This window comes from Podarcis bocagei, assembly GCF_964188305.1.
Source record: "Podarcis bocagei genome assembly, chromosome: 10".
Taxonomy (NCBI): domain Eukaryota; kingdom Metazoa; phylum Chordata; class Lepidosauria; order Squamata; family Lacertidae; genus Podarcis; species Podarcis bocagei.
The window spans coordinates 20,995,962-21,008,211 of record NC_138135.1 but is presented as its reverse complement, the minus strand read 5'-3'; the positions used below and the strand labels follow the sequence as shown (position 1 = coordinate 21,008,211).

The 12,250-nt window shown below is 43.4% G+C and overlaps 1 protein-coding gene across 2 annotated transcripts in view; it reads left to right on the top strand.

Annotated features, from left to right (window-relative positions):
* Nucleotides 1-12,250, top strand: part of ADIPOR2 (adiponectin receptor 2) — a 37,440-nt gene that overhangs the window by 2,729 nt on the left and 22,461 nt on the right. The window contains exons 1-2 of one of the 2 annotated variants that reach the window (XM_081210398.1): nt 3,654-3,767; nt 11,756-11,991. In XM_081210398.1, coding sequence (XP_081066524.1) covers nt 11,824-11,991 — 168 coding nt within the window. In that variant the 5' untranslated portion in view covers nt 3,654-3,767; nt 11,756-11,823. Of the gene's footprint in view, nt 1-3,653; nt 3,768-11,755; nt 11,992-12,250 lie in introns of those variants that run through there. The other variant, XM_081210399.1, reaches the window with a different exon arrangement.

Here is a 12,250-nt window from a genome sequence, read left to right as displayed (position 1 = left end):
TGCTTCCTGGCAGGTTTTCATTTGTCTTAGAAGGAAAACAAGCACGGGACCTTTTCTTTATCCAGTTTAGCTAACACATTTAATACCAGAGTAGCACTGCCACAGATCCTTTCAACTAGGATGCTTGCATGGCCTGATCTCTTTTTCCAATGGCAGACCTCTCTTACCACTGAGAGGGAGCTCCAAAAACATCCTTCGGCATTTTTCAGAGACTATAAGATTGCACCATATGTGTTACATATGTTTATTCACTGCTCAGACTGTTAAGACTTACAGCTGAGAGATTTCATCATGTGTTCCTTGGTCAACAGTTTGACTCAAATGACAGAGTTGTTGAGTCAATCAGATGACCTACATTCTGCTGACCTGAAAAGGTGTGGAAGTGAAAAGAGAATAAATATTGTTAAGTATTTTTAGTGAGAAAGTGAAATATTGCTAAGGGTTATTATATAAGGATTCTTATTAATACCTGTATCCCTGTTCACATAGAGGGTAGGCACCCCAAGGGCTGTATAATTATTATTTTTATTATCACTCACCCTTCACCAGCAGTAGATCTCCCAGTCCACCTATGCAGAGGGATGAAGGTGATCTTGCCTGGCAAGTCACCACATTGCAGGGAGTGGAGCAGGGGAGGCTTTGGGCTTGCTAGATACAAAGCCCTCCAGGTCTCCCAGCAAGCTCCCAGAACACAGGAAAAGTAAGTGAGGCCTGAATCTAATGTATTATTTCAGTCCCATTGGGAGCAGTGGGAGAGAAAATCCATAAAAAGTGGCTTCAAAGTTAAGAAGGGACCCTCTCTCTCCTGTATACACACACACATTGTGCCATGCTGGTATGAGCCGGGCACAGCTTTTGATTGGGCAGCTTTTTCACCTTCACATCTTCCCCTTCTGCCTCCCCTGCACTCCCTTTGCTCTGCTCATTCATTGTTAAGCAGTAACTTGTGTATGCATAGCCAGGGGAAGGGAGTTCTATTACACAAGAGTGTCTAGAACAGTTTGCCACCAGTATTGAAGATTCTTTGGGACAAATTTTAGGTGAAAGGGTTGTTGACTTTAGTTGCATAAAGCACTCGAAATGAGCTTGCCGAGCACTATTTAAAGAGCTTGTTTACCAATGTGTACAGTGCACTGGACTTCTGCCTGTGTGTTGCGTCCATTTTTAAAAAGGTGTTTACATTTCCCTTTGGAAATAAATCCTCACCCGCTTTAAAAAGTAGAAGTCCATATTGGCCAGTTGATATAAAGTATTCCACTAAGAAATTGCAACTCAGCTATTACTTGTTGCATGTTTATGGATCCAAGGCTATTCGGTCTGAGTTCTAGCCCCTTCTCTGCATTCTGAGATGTCTTGAGTACTTTGTTTCTGAAGGTGCCCAGCATGCCATGTCTACCTCTTAGTTAACTTGGATGTTTCAGAGTTGAAATTAAAGATCTAATAAATGTTTAAGTTAAAATACAGTGGTGCCTCGCAAGACGAAATTAATTGGTTCCGCAAGTTTTTTCTTCTTGCGAGTTTTTCGGTTTCCCATAGGAATGCATTGAAAATCAATTAATGCGTTCCTAGGGAAACCGCTTGCCAGGCTGGTGGTGCGGAGAAGGGCTTTTCTCCGCACCGCAAGCCTTCAGGACAGGTACGGGAACAGAGGGGAAGGCGCGCAGCGCTTTCCCTCTGTTCCCGGGGCTTGCGTGGGAGGAGGGTTTTTCCTCCCCACCGCAAACATTCAGAACAGCATTCTGAATGTTGGCGGTGGGAAGGAAAACCCTCCTCCCACCCCAAGTCTTCAGGAAAGCCATCCGATGCCGCTCGGCAGCATCGGAGCTTCGTTCCGATGTCGCGTGGCGGGAGGAGGCGTTCCCCCCCCGCCGCCCGGCATCGGAGCTTCGTTCCGATGCCGCGCTGCGGGAGGCGGCGTTCCCCCCCCGCCGCCCGGCATCGGAGCTTCGTTCCGATGCCGCGCTGCAGGAGGAGGCGTTCCCCCCCCGCCGCCCGGCATCGGAGCTTCGTTCCGATGCCGCGCGGCGGGAGGAGGCGTTCTCCCCCCGCCGCCCGGCATCGGAGCTTCGTTCCGATGCCGCGCGGCGGGAGGAGGCGTTCCCCCCCGCCGCCCGGCATCGGAGCTTCGTTCCGATGCCGCGCGGCGGGAGGAGGCGTTCCCCCCCCCCGCCGCCCGGCATCGGAGCTTCGTTCCGATGCCGCGCGGCGGGAGGAGGCGTTCCCCCCCCCGCCGCCCGGCATCGGAGCTTCGTTCCGATGCCGCGCGGCGGGCGGAGGTCCGAGGACAGTGGGGAAGACGCGCTGCGCTTCCCCGCTGTCCCGGAGATTTCCCTATGGGCTGTCGTCTTGCGAGGCAAGCCCATAGAGAAATTCGTTTTGCGAAGCGCCTCCAAAACGGAAAACCCTTTCGTCTAGCGGGTTTTCCGTCTTGCGAGGCGTTCGTCTTGCGGGGTACCACTGTAAAATGATTTTGCTTTTGCCAGCCTACAGTCCTACATAAACAATAGGTGGAAACACATAGTTCAGTTGTATGCATGTTTATCTGTAAACACCTGGTCTTTGAGCATTTTTGCATTGGAAAACTTACTCCTGTTTCACTGTCATGGGATTGTTGTCAGAATGATAGTTAAGGGGTACTGCTAACAGCAGAGAACTCTGCCAGAACTAGTAGGCCTCAAAGAAATATTGGTCTCTCCTCCTCTGCCCGCTCCCCCTTGCTGAACCACTGGCAAGGAATTATATTGTACTAATACGAAAAGTCAAAAGAAACCACTATATTTTTCAACCCTAGGTAAGTAAAGGAAGTGGATCATGCTGCTGGGCATTCCCTGAAATTTAGGCAATGTGGTGTAGTTGTTAGAGGGCAATCCTACATCCATCACTGCCTTATCTCACTCACCCTACCTCATGTGGGTAGTATGGGCATGCATGGGCCATCCCTCTAAAATGGATGTAGAAGTATTGTCCTTAGAACAGCCCATCTTAAAATTCACAAAGACTACAGTCTATGTTTCTAAATACAGCTCTGAAAGGAGACTCACTTCACTGCAAAAAACCTCTGTATTTAGGTAAGGACATATTCCCACCACACTACTCTTTGCTGTTTTGCTTTGACTGCTCTAAAGTATTAAAATATACTTGAATACCAGAACATCACTTGACTAGATTTACAAAGTCATGCAACAGATATAGATATCTTCTCTTCCTCAATCAATCCTGTTGGTCAGGTTCTACCTGTGTCCTTGGAGCTGGGTGAGCAAAATATGATGTCCGTAGATATTCAATTGAGTAATTTTCAGGTATGGATATTATATATTTGGTTGGCTAAGCTCATGGCTTACAATGGAAGCATCTTTTGGATTAAGTAAGCCCACATTGTACAACTAAGTAACCAGTTTTACAACAATGTCACTTTTAATTACTGTATAGCATTGTGGTGGTGTAATTAAAGTAAACAAATATAATAAAGAATTGTTGGGTACATGCATACAGCACCTTCAGTTTGAAGTGTAGCCCTATTAAAGGAGCTGTGATATTTAATGGGCATGCCATATGCAAATTGAGATCAAACTTGTCCAGTATATTGTAGGGGGAAAACAGCTTGGCAGCCAATGCAGTTTTGCTGTAGGTGGAGTTTTGGCTTTTATCTCCTGAAGGATCTGGGCATGGGTTGGTAATCTCTTCCACGGTGAATGCCAAGCTCAGTTTTCCCTGAACTGGGTTAAAGTGCAACATCTTGCTTGTATCTGTTTGTCAAGATAGCAGGGGTAAGAAACTCTGAAAGTTCTACTTGCTAGGATTGTGTAGCATATAATAGATGAAACACTTGTGTTTCATGTTACCCTTATGTCTTGTTTTATTGGAGTTTAATATTCAGTCTGTGGTTTAATTTCTTAAACTGTAGTCATTTGTATTTACCATGAAATATTTTTTGTTGAAATTGGTATAATTTACTTCTCAGTAAATGTGGATAGGGTATGATTATTAAATGTTTTACCTAACACTTAGTGCAAACTGCAGGATGCGTTTGGTAGCACTGTGGATCTTATTCATTTATGAAATCTTATTTGTATACTTCAAATATTTAAAAGTTTTGAATTGCCAGAGAGAATTTTGGCCTTTTGGGTGATATGGTGTAGGATGGTGGCATTTTCTCCTTCTCCAGCATGATTTTTCTTATTCTTTACACCAAAAGCTACACTACTACTTAATATCTAAGCCTCAGAACTTGTAATGCACATCCATGTATGTAGTATGTAGACAGCCTTTGACTTATTTGTATATCCTTCAAGGCCATTAAATGTTCAGTAGGGAGTAAACATGATTCTGTAGTGCTCTGACATGGATCAACTATCCTTAGTTTTCTTTATTCAACAATCTGAAATGCTTCGCCTTACATAGTTAAATAAGCTTTGGATTCTGACATATATTAATTCTATGCAGAGTCATAGTAGGACAGAACTACTTCAGATTGAACATTCTGTGGTTGCACAGACTTTTGAAGCCTATTCCAGGAGTGTCTCTGTAGATTTTATGTATGGTTTGTAATATGGGATTTGTAAATAGTATTTATATGGCAATTGGGCTGTGCTCTCAGTTGCATTTCTTGAAAAACTGGTAGGGAAATTAATAGGGAATGGCTTACTCAGTTGTTTCTTCTGAGCTATAACAACAACAACAACAACAACAACAACAACAACAACAACAACAACAACAACAACAACTTCCTTATTTATACCCCGCCCATCTGGCTGGGTTTCCCCAGCCACTCTGGGTGGCTATATCTGCGATATCTCCCATACTTGGAATGCCTAGCTTTATAAATTGCATGCCACTGGATAGAAGTTTAAACTTCTAAATTCTGGCATTTTGCTTGTCTCCCTTAGTGGTCACAATCTTCCATCTGCTTTACATGTAGATGTACATGATTGGACGTATGCATCTTTGAGTTGGCCTGATGGACTAGCAAATGGATTTTAAGATCCCTATGCTACTTGAAGAGCATAGACAACTGCCAAGGACTTACTACCCACAAAATGTTCAAGCTTTCTTAGAGTACAAATGATAATTGTCAATATCATAGTTCTATTTTTTATGATAATATTATTTCTTGGAACTCATTGAGCCAAGTTGTAATCTTTGCATTAAGGCCAATGTGTACCCATGTAAAAAACTGCCTTGTCTTTTGTGTGTGTGTGTCCTCTGCAGTAAAATGCTGCTCTAAAAAAGGAAATGAGACAACGTTGCATTCTTAAGGGTTGACTTTACTCTGGCTTATGTGGTACTTCAGGCTCTATTATTCTGAAAATAGTCACGTTTGTCAACAGTTCAAACATGGCTGTGACCAGAGTGCTATTCTTAACCTTGACTGTCTCTTGACAAATACTTTTCCTTCAAACTTCTGCTCACATAATGATATCTGAATGGAGTAAATCTTTATATTTGTTTCATGCTTAAATTAAAGTTATTACAATGTTAATTATAGACTGCTGTTCATTTGTCATGGAAAATGTTTATGCCACAGGTTTGATTGAATGGTAAATGTTGTGCCATGTCCGTGTTATGTCTGCCCTAGTACTTAAATGAGATAGGTTCTGTGTTTAGCTACAGAGAGTAGTAATACAGAACTGCAACCACTCTTAATTGTAAATCTCAGCATTTATCAATCATGTAGTTAAATATCATCCAATGGCTAGCATGAGTTCAAGTACAACAACATCCCCCCCCCGCCCCCGTATTTGTGTCAGCACAGAGCTATGGGCATACTGAAACAGGAGTTTGGGTTGGGAAGCAAAGAAAAATCAGCAGGATTTGGGATTGGATGCCAGACAGCCAGAGCAGTGCTGAAGGCTAGAGGAGTGGTTCAAAATTATACTTCTTTTGTGTTTTTATGATTATAACTTTGACAGCCTATATTGACTCTTGCTGCAAATCTTTGTACTAAAAGGCTAGGAGGGATATATTTTGATAGATACACAATGAACTATCTTTCACTTTGACCGCAAACATTTATATACACAAAACAAGAGAGCCTGAAACTTCTGAGGCAGACGTTTTCAACCTTTTTGAGTCCACCGCTCCCTTAACTAACTACATGCTTTCTGTGTCACCCCTGTGGGGCTCAGGAGCCCAGTTATGTCACCCCTTGCTTGCAGAGCTGGCAGCCCCTCACCCTTTTTTGAATATCCTCCCTTGTGGAGTGTTCCCTTCACTGCCTCTCCTCTCCCTTCTCTTTGGGAGACCTCTGAGCAGCTGCTGCCGCAGTACCTGGTCTGTGAACTGCAGCCCCCCAAAGAGAGGTGCCTCCCAGAGGCACCATTTGCCTGCAGAGCTTATAGCCAGGGCTACTGCAATAAACAGTTGTGCAAGCCTTTGGGAGGCAGAGATGCGAGGGGGCATCAGAGGAGAGAGGGAAGGAAACGGGAGCAGAGACCAGTGTTGCTGCGGCACCCCTGACCATCATTCAAGGCACCCCAGGGTGCCATGGCACACTGGTTGAAAACCACTGCTCTGAGGGATATTGTCAGGCCATGCCTGTGAATCTTCCATTGGGGCCATTGCTCATAGCCATGCCATATTTGTGCTGCTAAAGTGCTTTTTTTTTTTTAAGTGCACCAAGTGATTCTTATCTTGAGCTGGAATGTGCATATGGGATTTATGTTCAGATAGCATCACTTAATATATTTTCAAGAATGCCCTTCTTTAACTGGAACATTATATTAGAATGACATTATATGGTTCACCCTGTACCAATGGACATGACTTGTACTAATATTAACTTGTGTATTTATCTTTGTGATTCAGCCCTCTTCTATACAAGATTCTAATTGTCTGAGAAATCTATTATATAAACCACATATCTTATCTCTTGTGTAACTCTACTGCATAAAAAGTACAAAGGGCAGACCTTTTGCAACTCTGAGTTTGCAAACCCAAGTTATAACTAAAATTAGCACATGACCTCACACTTGTAAGCAGAGCAAACACAGTTCTATACAGTGGTGCCTCGCAAGACGAAATTAATTCGTTCCGCAAGTTTTTTCTTCTTGCGAGTTTTTCGTCTTGCGATGCACGGTTTCCCATAGGAATGCATTGAAAATCAATTAATGCGTTCCTATGGAAACCGACTTCAGACCAGGTCCAGGGACAATCTGTCCCCCGACCTCTTCTGAAGGCTGGGGGGGGCGAAAGTCTTTGCTCCCCCCCCCACGGCAGCATTTTAAAATCGCCCCGGACAGCGGAGGACTTCTCCGCTGTCCGGGGCGATTTAAAAGCCCTCCCGGGAAGGCAGCCAGGGGGGACAAAGATTTTCGCCGCCCCGCCAGCCTTCCCCTCTTTTGAAGCAAGGGGCGGAGGGAAGAAGATCGCTTCTCCCCTTTGCCGCCCCTTGCTTCAAGAGGGGTCCGGGGAGAGAGAGGAAGGCGCACGCGTTTCCCTCTGTCCCCTCTTTTGAAGCAAGGGGCGGCAACGGGGAGAAGCCTTCGCTGCCGCCCGCCAGCATTTTAAAAAACCCCGGGACAAAGGAGAAGTCCTCCGCTGTCCCGGGGTTTTTAAAAAACCTCTCCACCCCCCGCCAGGCTTCGGAGCAGCCTTCCGAAGCCTGGCGGCGGGAGGAGGTCCGAGGACAGTGGGCAAGACGCCCTGTCCCGGAGATTTCCCTATGGGCTTTCGTCTTGCGAAGCAAGCCCATAGGGAAATTCGTTTTGCGAAGCGTCTCCAAAACGGAAAACCATTTCGTCTAGCGGGTTTTCCGTCTTGCGAGGCGTTCGTCTTGCGGGGTACCACTGTATCTGATTCCACATGAAAAAGTTACTAGTCTATAATGGCTACATTGCTGGACAGTTACACCCCTTAATTGCTGTATATGTATGAACTAGTTGTTCAAGGTCTGTTGTTGCATAATCTGAAGTTGCTCTGGTTGCATCACTGTGGTATTAAGATAGCTAGTTAGTTGAATTTTTAAGATGCTTATACTCTCTTCCCCTAATGGTCAATAATGGCAGTAACTGTTAACAGAAAGTAGGGAACAGGAAAGCATTTTTGGAGCATTTTTCAAAGCACATTCCTTCTACCAATCATACAAACTTGAGGAAAGGAGAACTGGTGTTTTTCTAGCCGTGTGTTTCCGTTAACATGGGTGATGTAATCTCACTTATCTGCTGCTACAGTCCTTGGTTGTATAACTTAAAATGACTGTAGCACACGGAAGAGCATTTCCATGACCAAAGGTGCATATGTGCTTCTAGTGCTAAAGGTTAAATATTGTATGCACCTCTATTTACTGCTGACATTATCTGGCAGAAAGGTAATAGCTAACAAGAAAGCCCTGAAATTGAAGGCTTTGGATCCAAAGTTCTGCAGATCTCCAAGAGATCCTCAGCTACACCAGCCCTGGTGCTGTCATAGTGAAACTTGACCCACCTTCTGCCCTGGCCAGTGTGAGTTGACAGGGCTTGAGATAGTGTGTGTGTGTGTGTGTGTGTGTGTGTGTGTGTGTGTGTGTGAAAGACAGACAGACAGACACTATACACTACTGAGAACTCTTCTGTAAATAATCTCCTGGCTCTCAAAAGAAACCTCAAACACGAATTATAGAGTTGGAAGGAACCCCAAAAATAATCTAGTCCAACCCCCTACAATGCAGAAATCCTGCCCATAGCCATCCCTGGGTGGGCCTGAGCCACTAACCTTCTGGTTAACAGCCAGGCACACTGGCTGTCCATATTGCCATTGCATTTTATCAGAGGCCATGTTGTATGCAAGTTCTGTGTTAGAGACAACTGTGGAAGTTTACTAGTCCCTGGACACCTTTATTTTTGTCTGTTAATACTTTGTTGTCTGCCTAGGCAATTTGCTGTTTGAAAAACTCAGCTATTGTGTTTATCAGCAGTTTACAGGTAACAAAAAGCAGCTGTTGGGGACACACATTCTGTCTGCTGGAGTCTTGGTATTACTGATGTCTCTTTGTTAGCAAAGTGTTACTTCCCCCATTGACAAAAAGGAACTGTACACATTCTCATTGTTACATTGAAAGTGACCTCAGATGGGCTCCTCTCCATAAAGCAGAAAGACCTAGGAATTCTTGGTATTAGTATGTCAGGCATTAAAGTTTCCCCAGGAGACTGGTCTTTATTTGCAGAAGAAAGGTTGATGGTTGTTGTTTTTATATAAAATAGTTAAGCGTCTTGGTGAATTGCATGATTCTCTAAGGGCTCTCTGCTTTTTGAATGTAGTGCATGATGCTGCTTTTATTAGTGCTCTGGTTACAGTAATGTCCTATTGTTAGAGCATTTGAACATTTAATGTAGGAATAAAATGCTTTGGAAATGCTTTGGAAAAAGCTCTTTCCCCCACTTTAGACTTAGGTTATTAGGTTGCCATAAACAGAAAAACCTCCACCAACCCAGAACACTCTTGCCCTCCTAGAGTATGTGTACATACGTTTGTGTATATAATCAGGCAACCACAGTATTAAAATCTTGAAATACATGGTTAGTGTATTCTTCTTTGGGCTTTTTAGCTTTTCTTTTGGCTTTTTAGCTTTTGACAGAAAGCTTCACAATGTAGGTAGCTGTAGTTCACTTTTCATAAATCCCATTGCTGTTGGGACATGTACCTGGGATTCTAGATTTGGTTTTAAGGATGTGTGAGCTGCCTAAATCATGGTGGTCTCCATGCTCTTCTAAGAGTAAGAGTAGGCATTGTAAATAGAAATTGCACAATGCTTTTATGGCATAGTGGGGAAATAAAATGTGAAAAATCTGGTTGTGTAATTTAGAGATAATTGCCAGCTTCTACTGTGTTAGCAACTAGCTTTATGGGAGTCTCTCTTTAGAATTAGCAGTGTTCAAAACTCCCACTGTTCTAGGCGCATTTTACGACAAGGAATTTAATTAGCGTGTGCAGTTTCTGAGCTTAGGTCGCAGTACTGAACCTAAGATTTCAGATTAAATTTGTAGAGTGGAAGGAAAGGAGGACCTTTTTCTGCCTCCCTACTTCCTCTGAAGACTGGAGAAGAGACCATTAGAATATTAGGGGTACAGGCAGGGGAAGCATGGCTTTGTTACTGCAGTCTTCAGATGAGGATTAGACCATGTGAAAAATGAATATAAGATTTTAGCTGAAGATAATTAATTTTCAGCTTTGTATTCTTGTTATAAAAAAGGGCACATAGACATTCCGTTGCTGTGCCTATAACCTAGGTTTAAGGTGCCATTTTAGCTTCTAGCTTTCATATCTCAGTTTCTAACACTGGGAATTAGTTGTGTGTAACCCCAACACTCTCCGTTCCCTTCTAAAATGGACTGGCAAACCTTTCCATACACCTGCCTACTATAGCCAGTTTTTAAAAATGGCTCACACCCTCTTTGAGGGTCATAGGCCTGTCTCATGCAGTGCCTGGCCTACAGTTCTATAGCCTAACTGACAGTGTGGAGCATCCCTGACCCTGTGTCTCCTTGAAATTATGACCCAAAATGGCAAACCCATTTGGAGTCGAGCCCACCGCCCATGGCAGGAGCTGCTGTCATAGTATGACAGGCCCTGGACCACTCCCCAGAGCTGCATTCATTCAGCCAGCAATTAAACACTAATCTCCACTACAAACAGCACACTCTTGCCTGCAACTGGATGATGCAAAATAACATTCAGTGAATATACAGGGTGAGTCCTTTAAAAGAGGGCCTGTGGATACAGAGTACACATGTTCCACGAGGTCTCTTTTAAAAGACTCACCCTGTATAATTGGGTTCTGATATAGTGGGGTGTCTGTTAATCTGCCATTTAAAAAGATAATTGATTAAATTTGCGAATAAGCGAAACCTCAAGAGCCATAAGAAAACTTAAAATACAAAAGCTGTCCATCATTGTAAAAGGCCTTTTTCTGTATTTAGTTTTTTATTCCTGTATGTTAATACAGCAAGCCTGCAATGTACACACATTCAGCTTTATGTATGACATGGCAGAAAGGGGGCAGGGTTTCAGGAGTAATGGCTTTGGCAATCCCACTTGAACCTAATGGATTTTGACTATAGGCAATTTTGGCTTTAGGTGTGATCCCCAGATCATAGCCCCCATATAAATAGCAGGCTTACTGTACACCAGAACAACCTTGAACAATGATTAGGTGTCTTCCCTGACTCATCATTAAAATTGCCCTGCCTGATTAATCAGTTAAAGCTTCTTACTAATTAAAGTTTGAAGATTAGTTACAAGCTATAAAGTCTCTGCAAAACCTTTGTCTTCCATTTGTGACACGCACATACAATACAGAAGTGGAGACCATTCAAGATACTTGTTTAAGCTTATGTCAGCTGAGTACAAGATTTTCCTATCAAAATGATGACATTTACAAGTATTTCTGACTAGTCTTTGGTAGTCTTCACTCCCTTTAGGAGGTGTATAAGACACATGCTTTGGTGACAGAACCTTGTGCTATAACCTCTGGTCTTGTGATCATGCTTAACTGAGAACCAAATGTCAAGATAGGCTTTGCAGTGAACAGTATCCACATTGTTTTGCAGTGGATTGGTGCTACACATTAAAAAGCTCTGTATTTAAATTGAATCATGGAATTGGTAATTTTTACCTTTCATAACACCACAGATGCTCCTCTAAAGCTTATTTACTTCAGTCCTAGGGAAATGCGAATTCTCCATGATTGGCTTTCAGCATCTTCAAAAGTGACTATAAGTTGGATGTTAACATAATTATATGCTGGCGTGTTTATGAATGACAGTTTTGTTTCCTTTTTCAGGACTAGCCAGTCTGTCATCGCTTCCTGCCGGAGAAAATAAGAACCTTTCTTGAGAAGACCCTGGTCTCATGAACGAATCAACGGATCTCGGGAATGGCAGCATTCTGGAGCCAGCACTACGGCTCAGGAAGGGACACATGCCCGATCCTGCTGGGCAGGAAATCCTTGATAGTGACCAATCCAGTGAGCAGGGGCCCCTCCTAGTGGAGCCACCTGAATCTTCTGAACTGGAAAAGGTAAATAATAATTGGTACTCTGAAATCTAGCCAGGGAGTTGCATCAAACCTTCTTGAACAACTTAGGGATAAATTAACAATTATAGGGGTATGGTTCTTATCAGAGAAGGCTATTCCACAGTGTCCAAGACCCAGGCCATTAAGGGATTTTAAAAACAACAACACCCCAGCATCTTGAATTTATCCCAGAAATGAACAGGTAACCAGTGGTTTTGTTACCGTGTGTGTCAAATATACTTCATGTTGGAGAATCTTGACA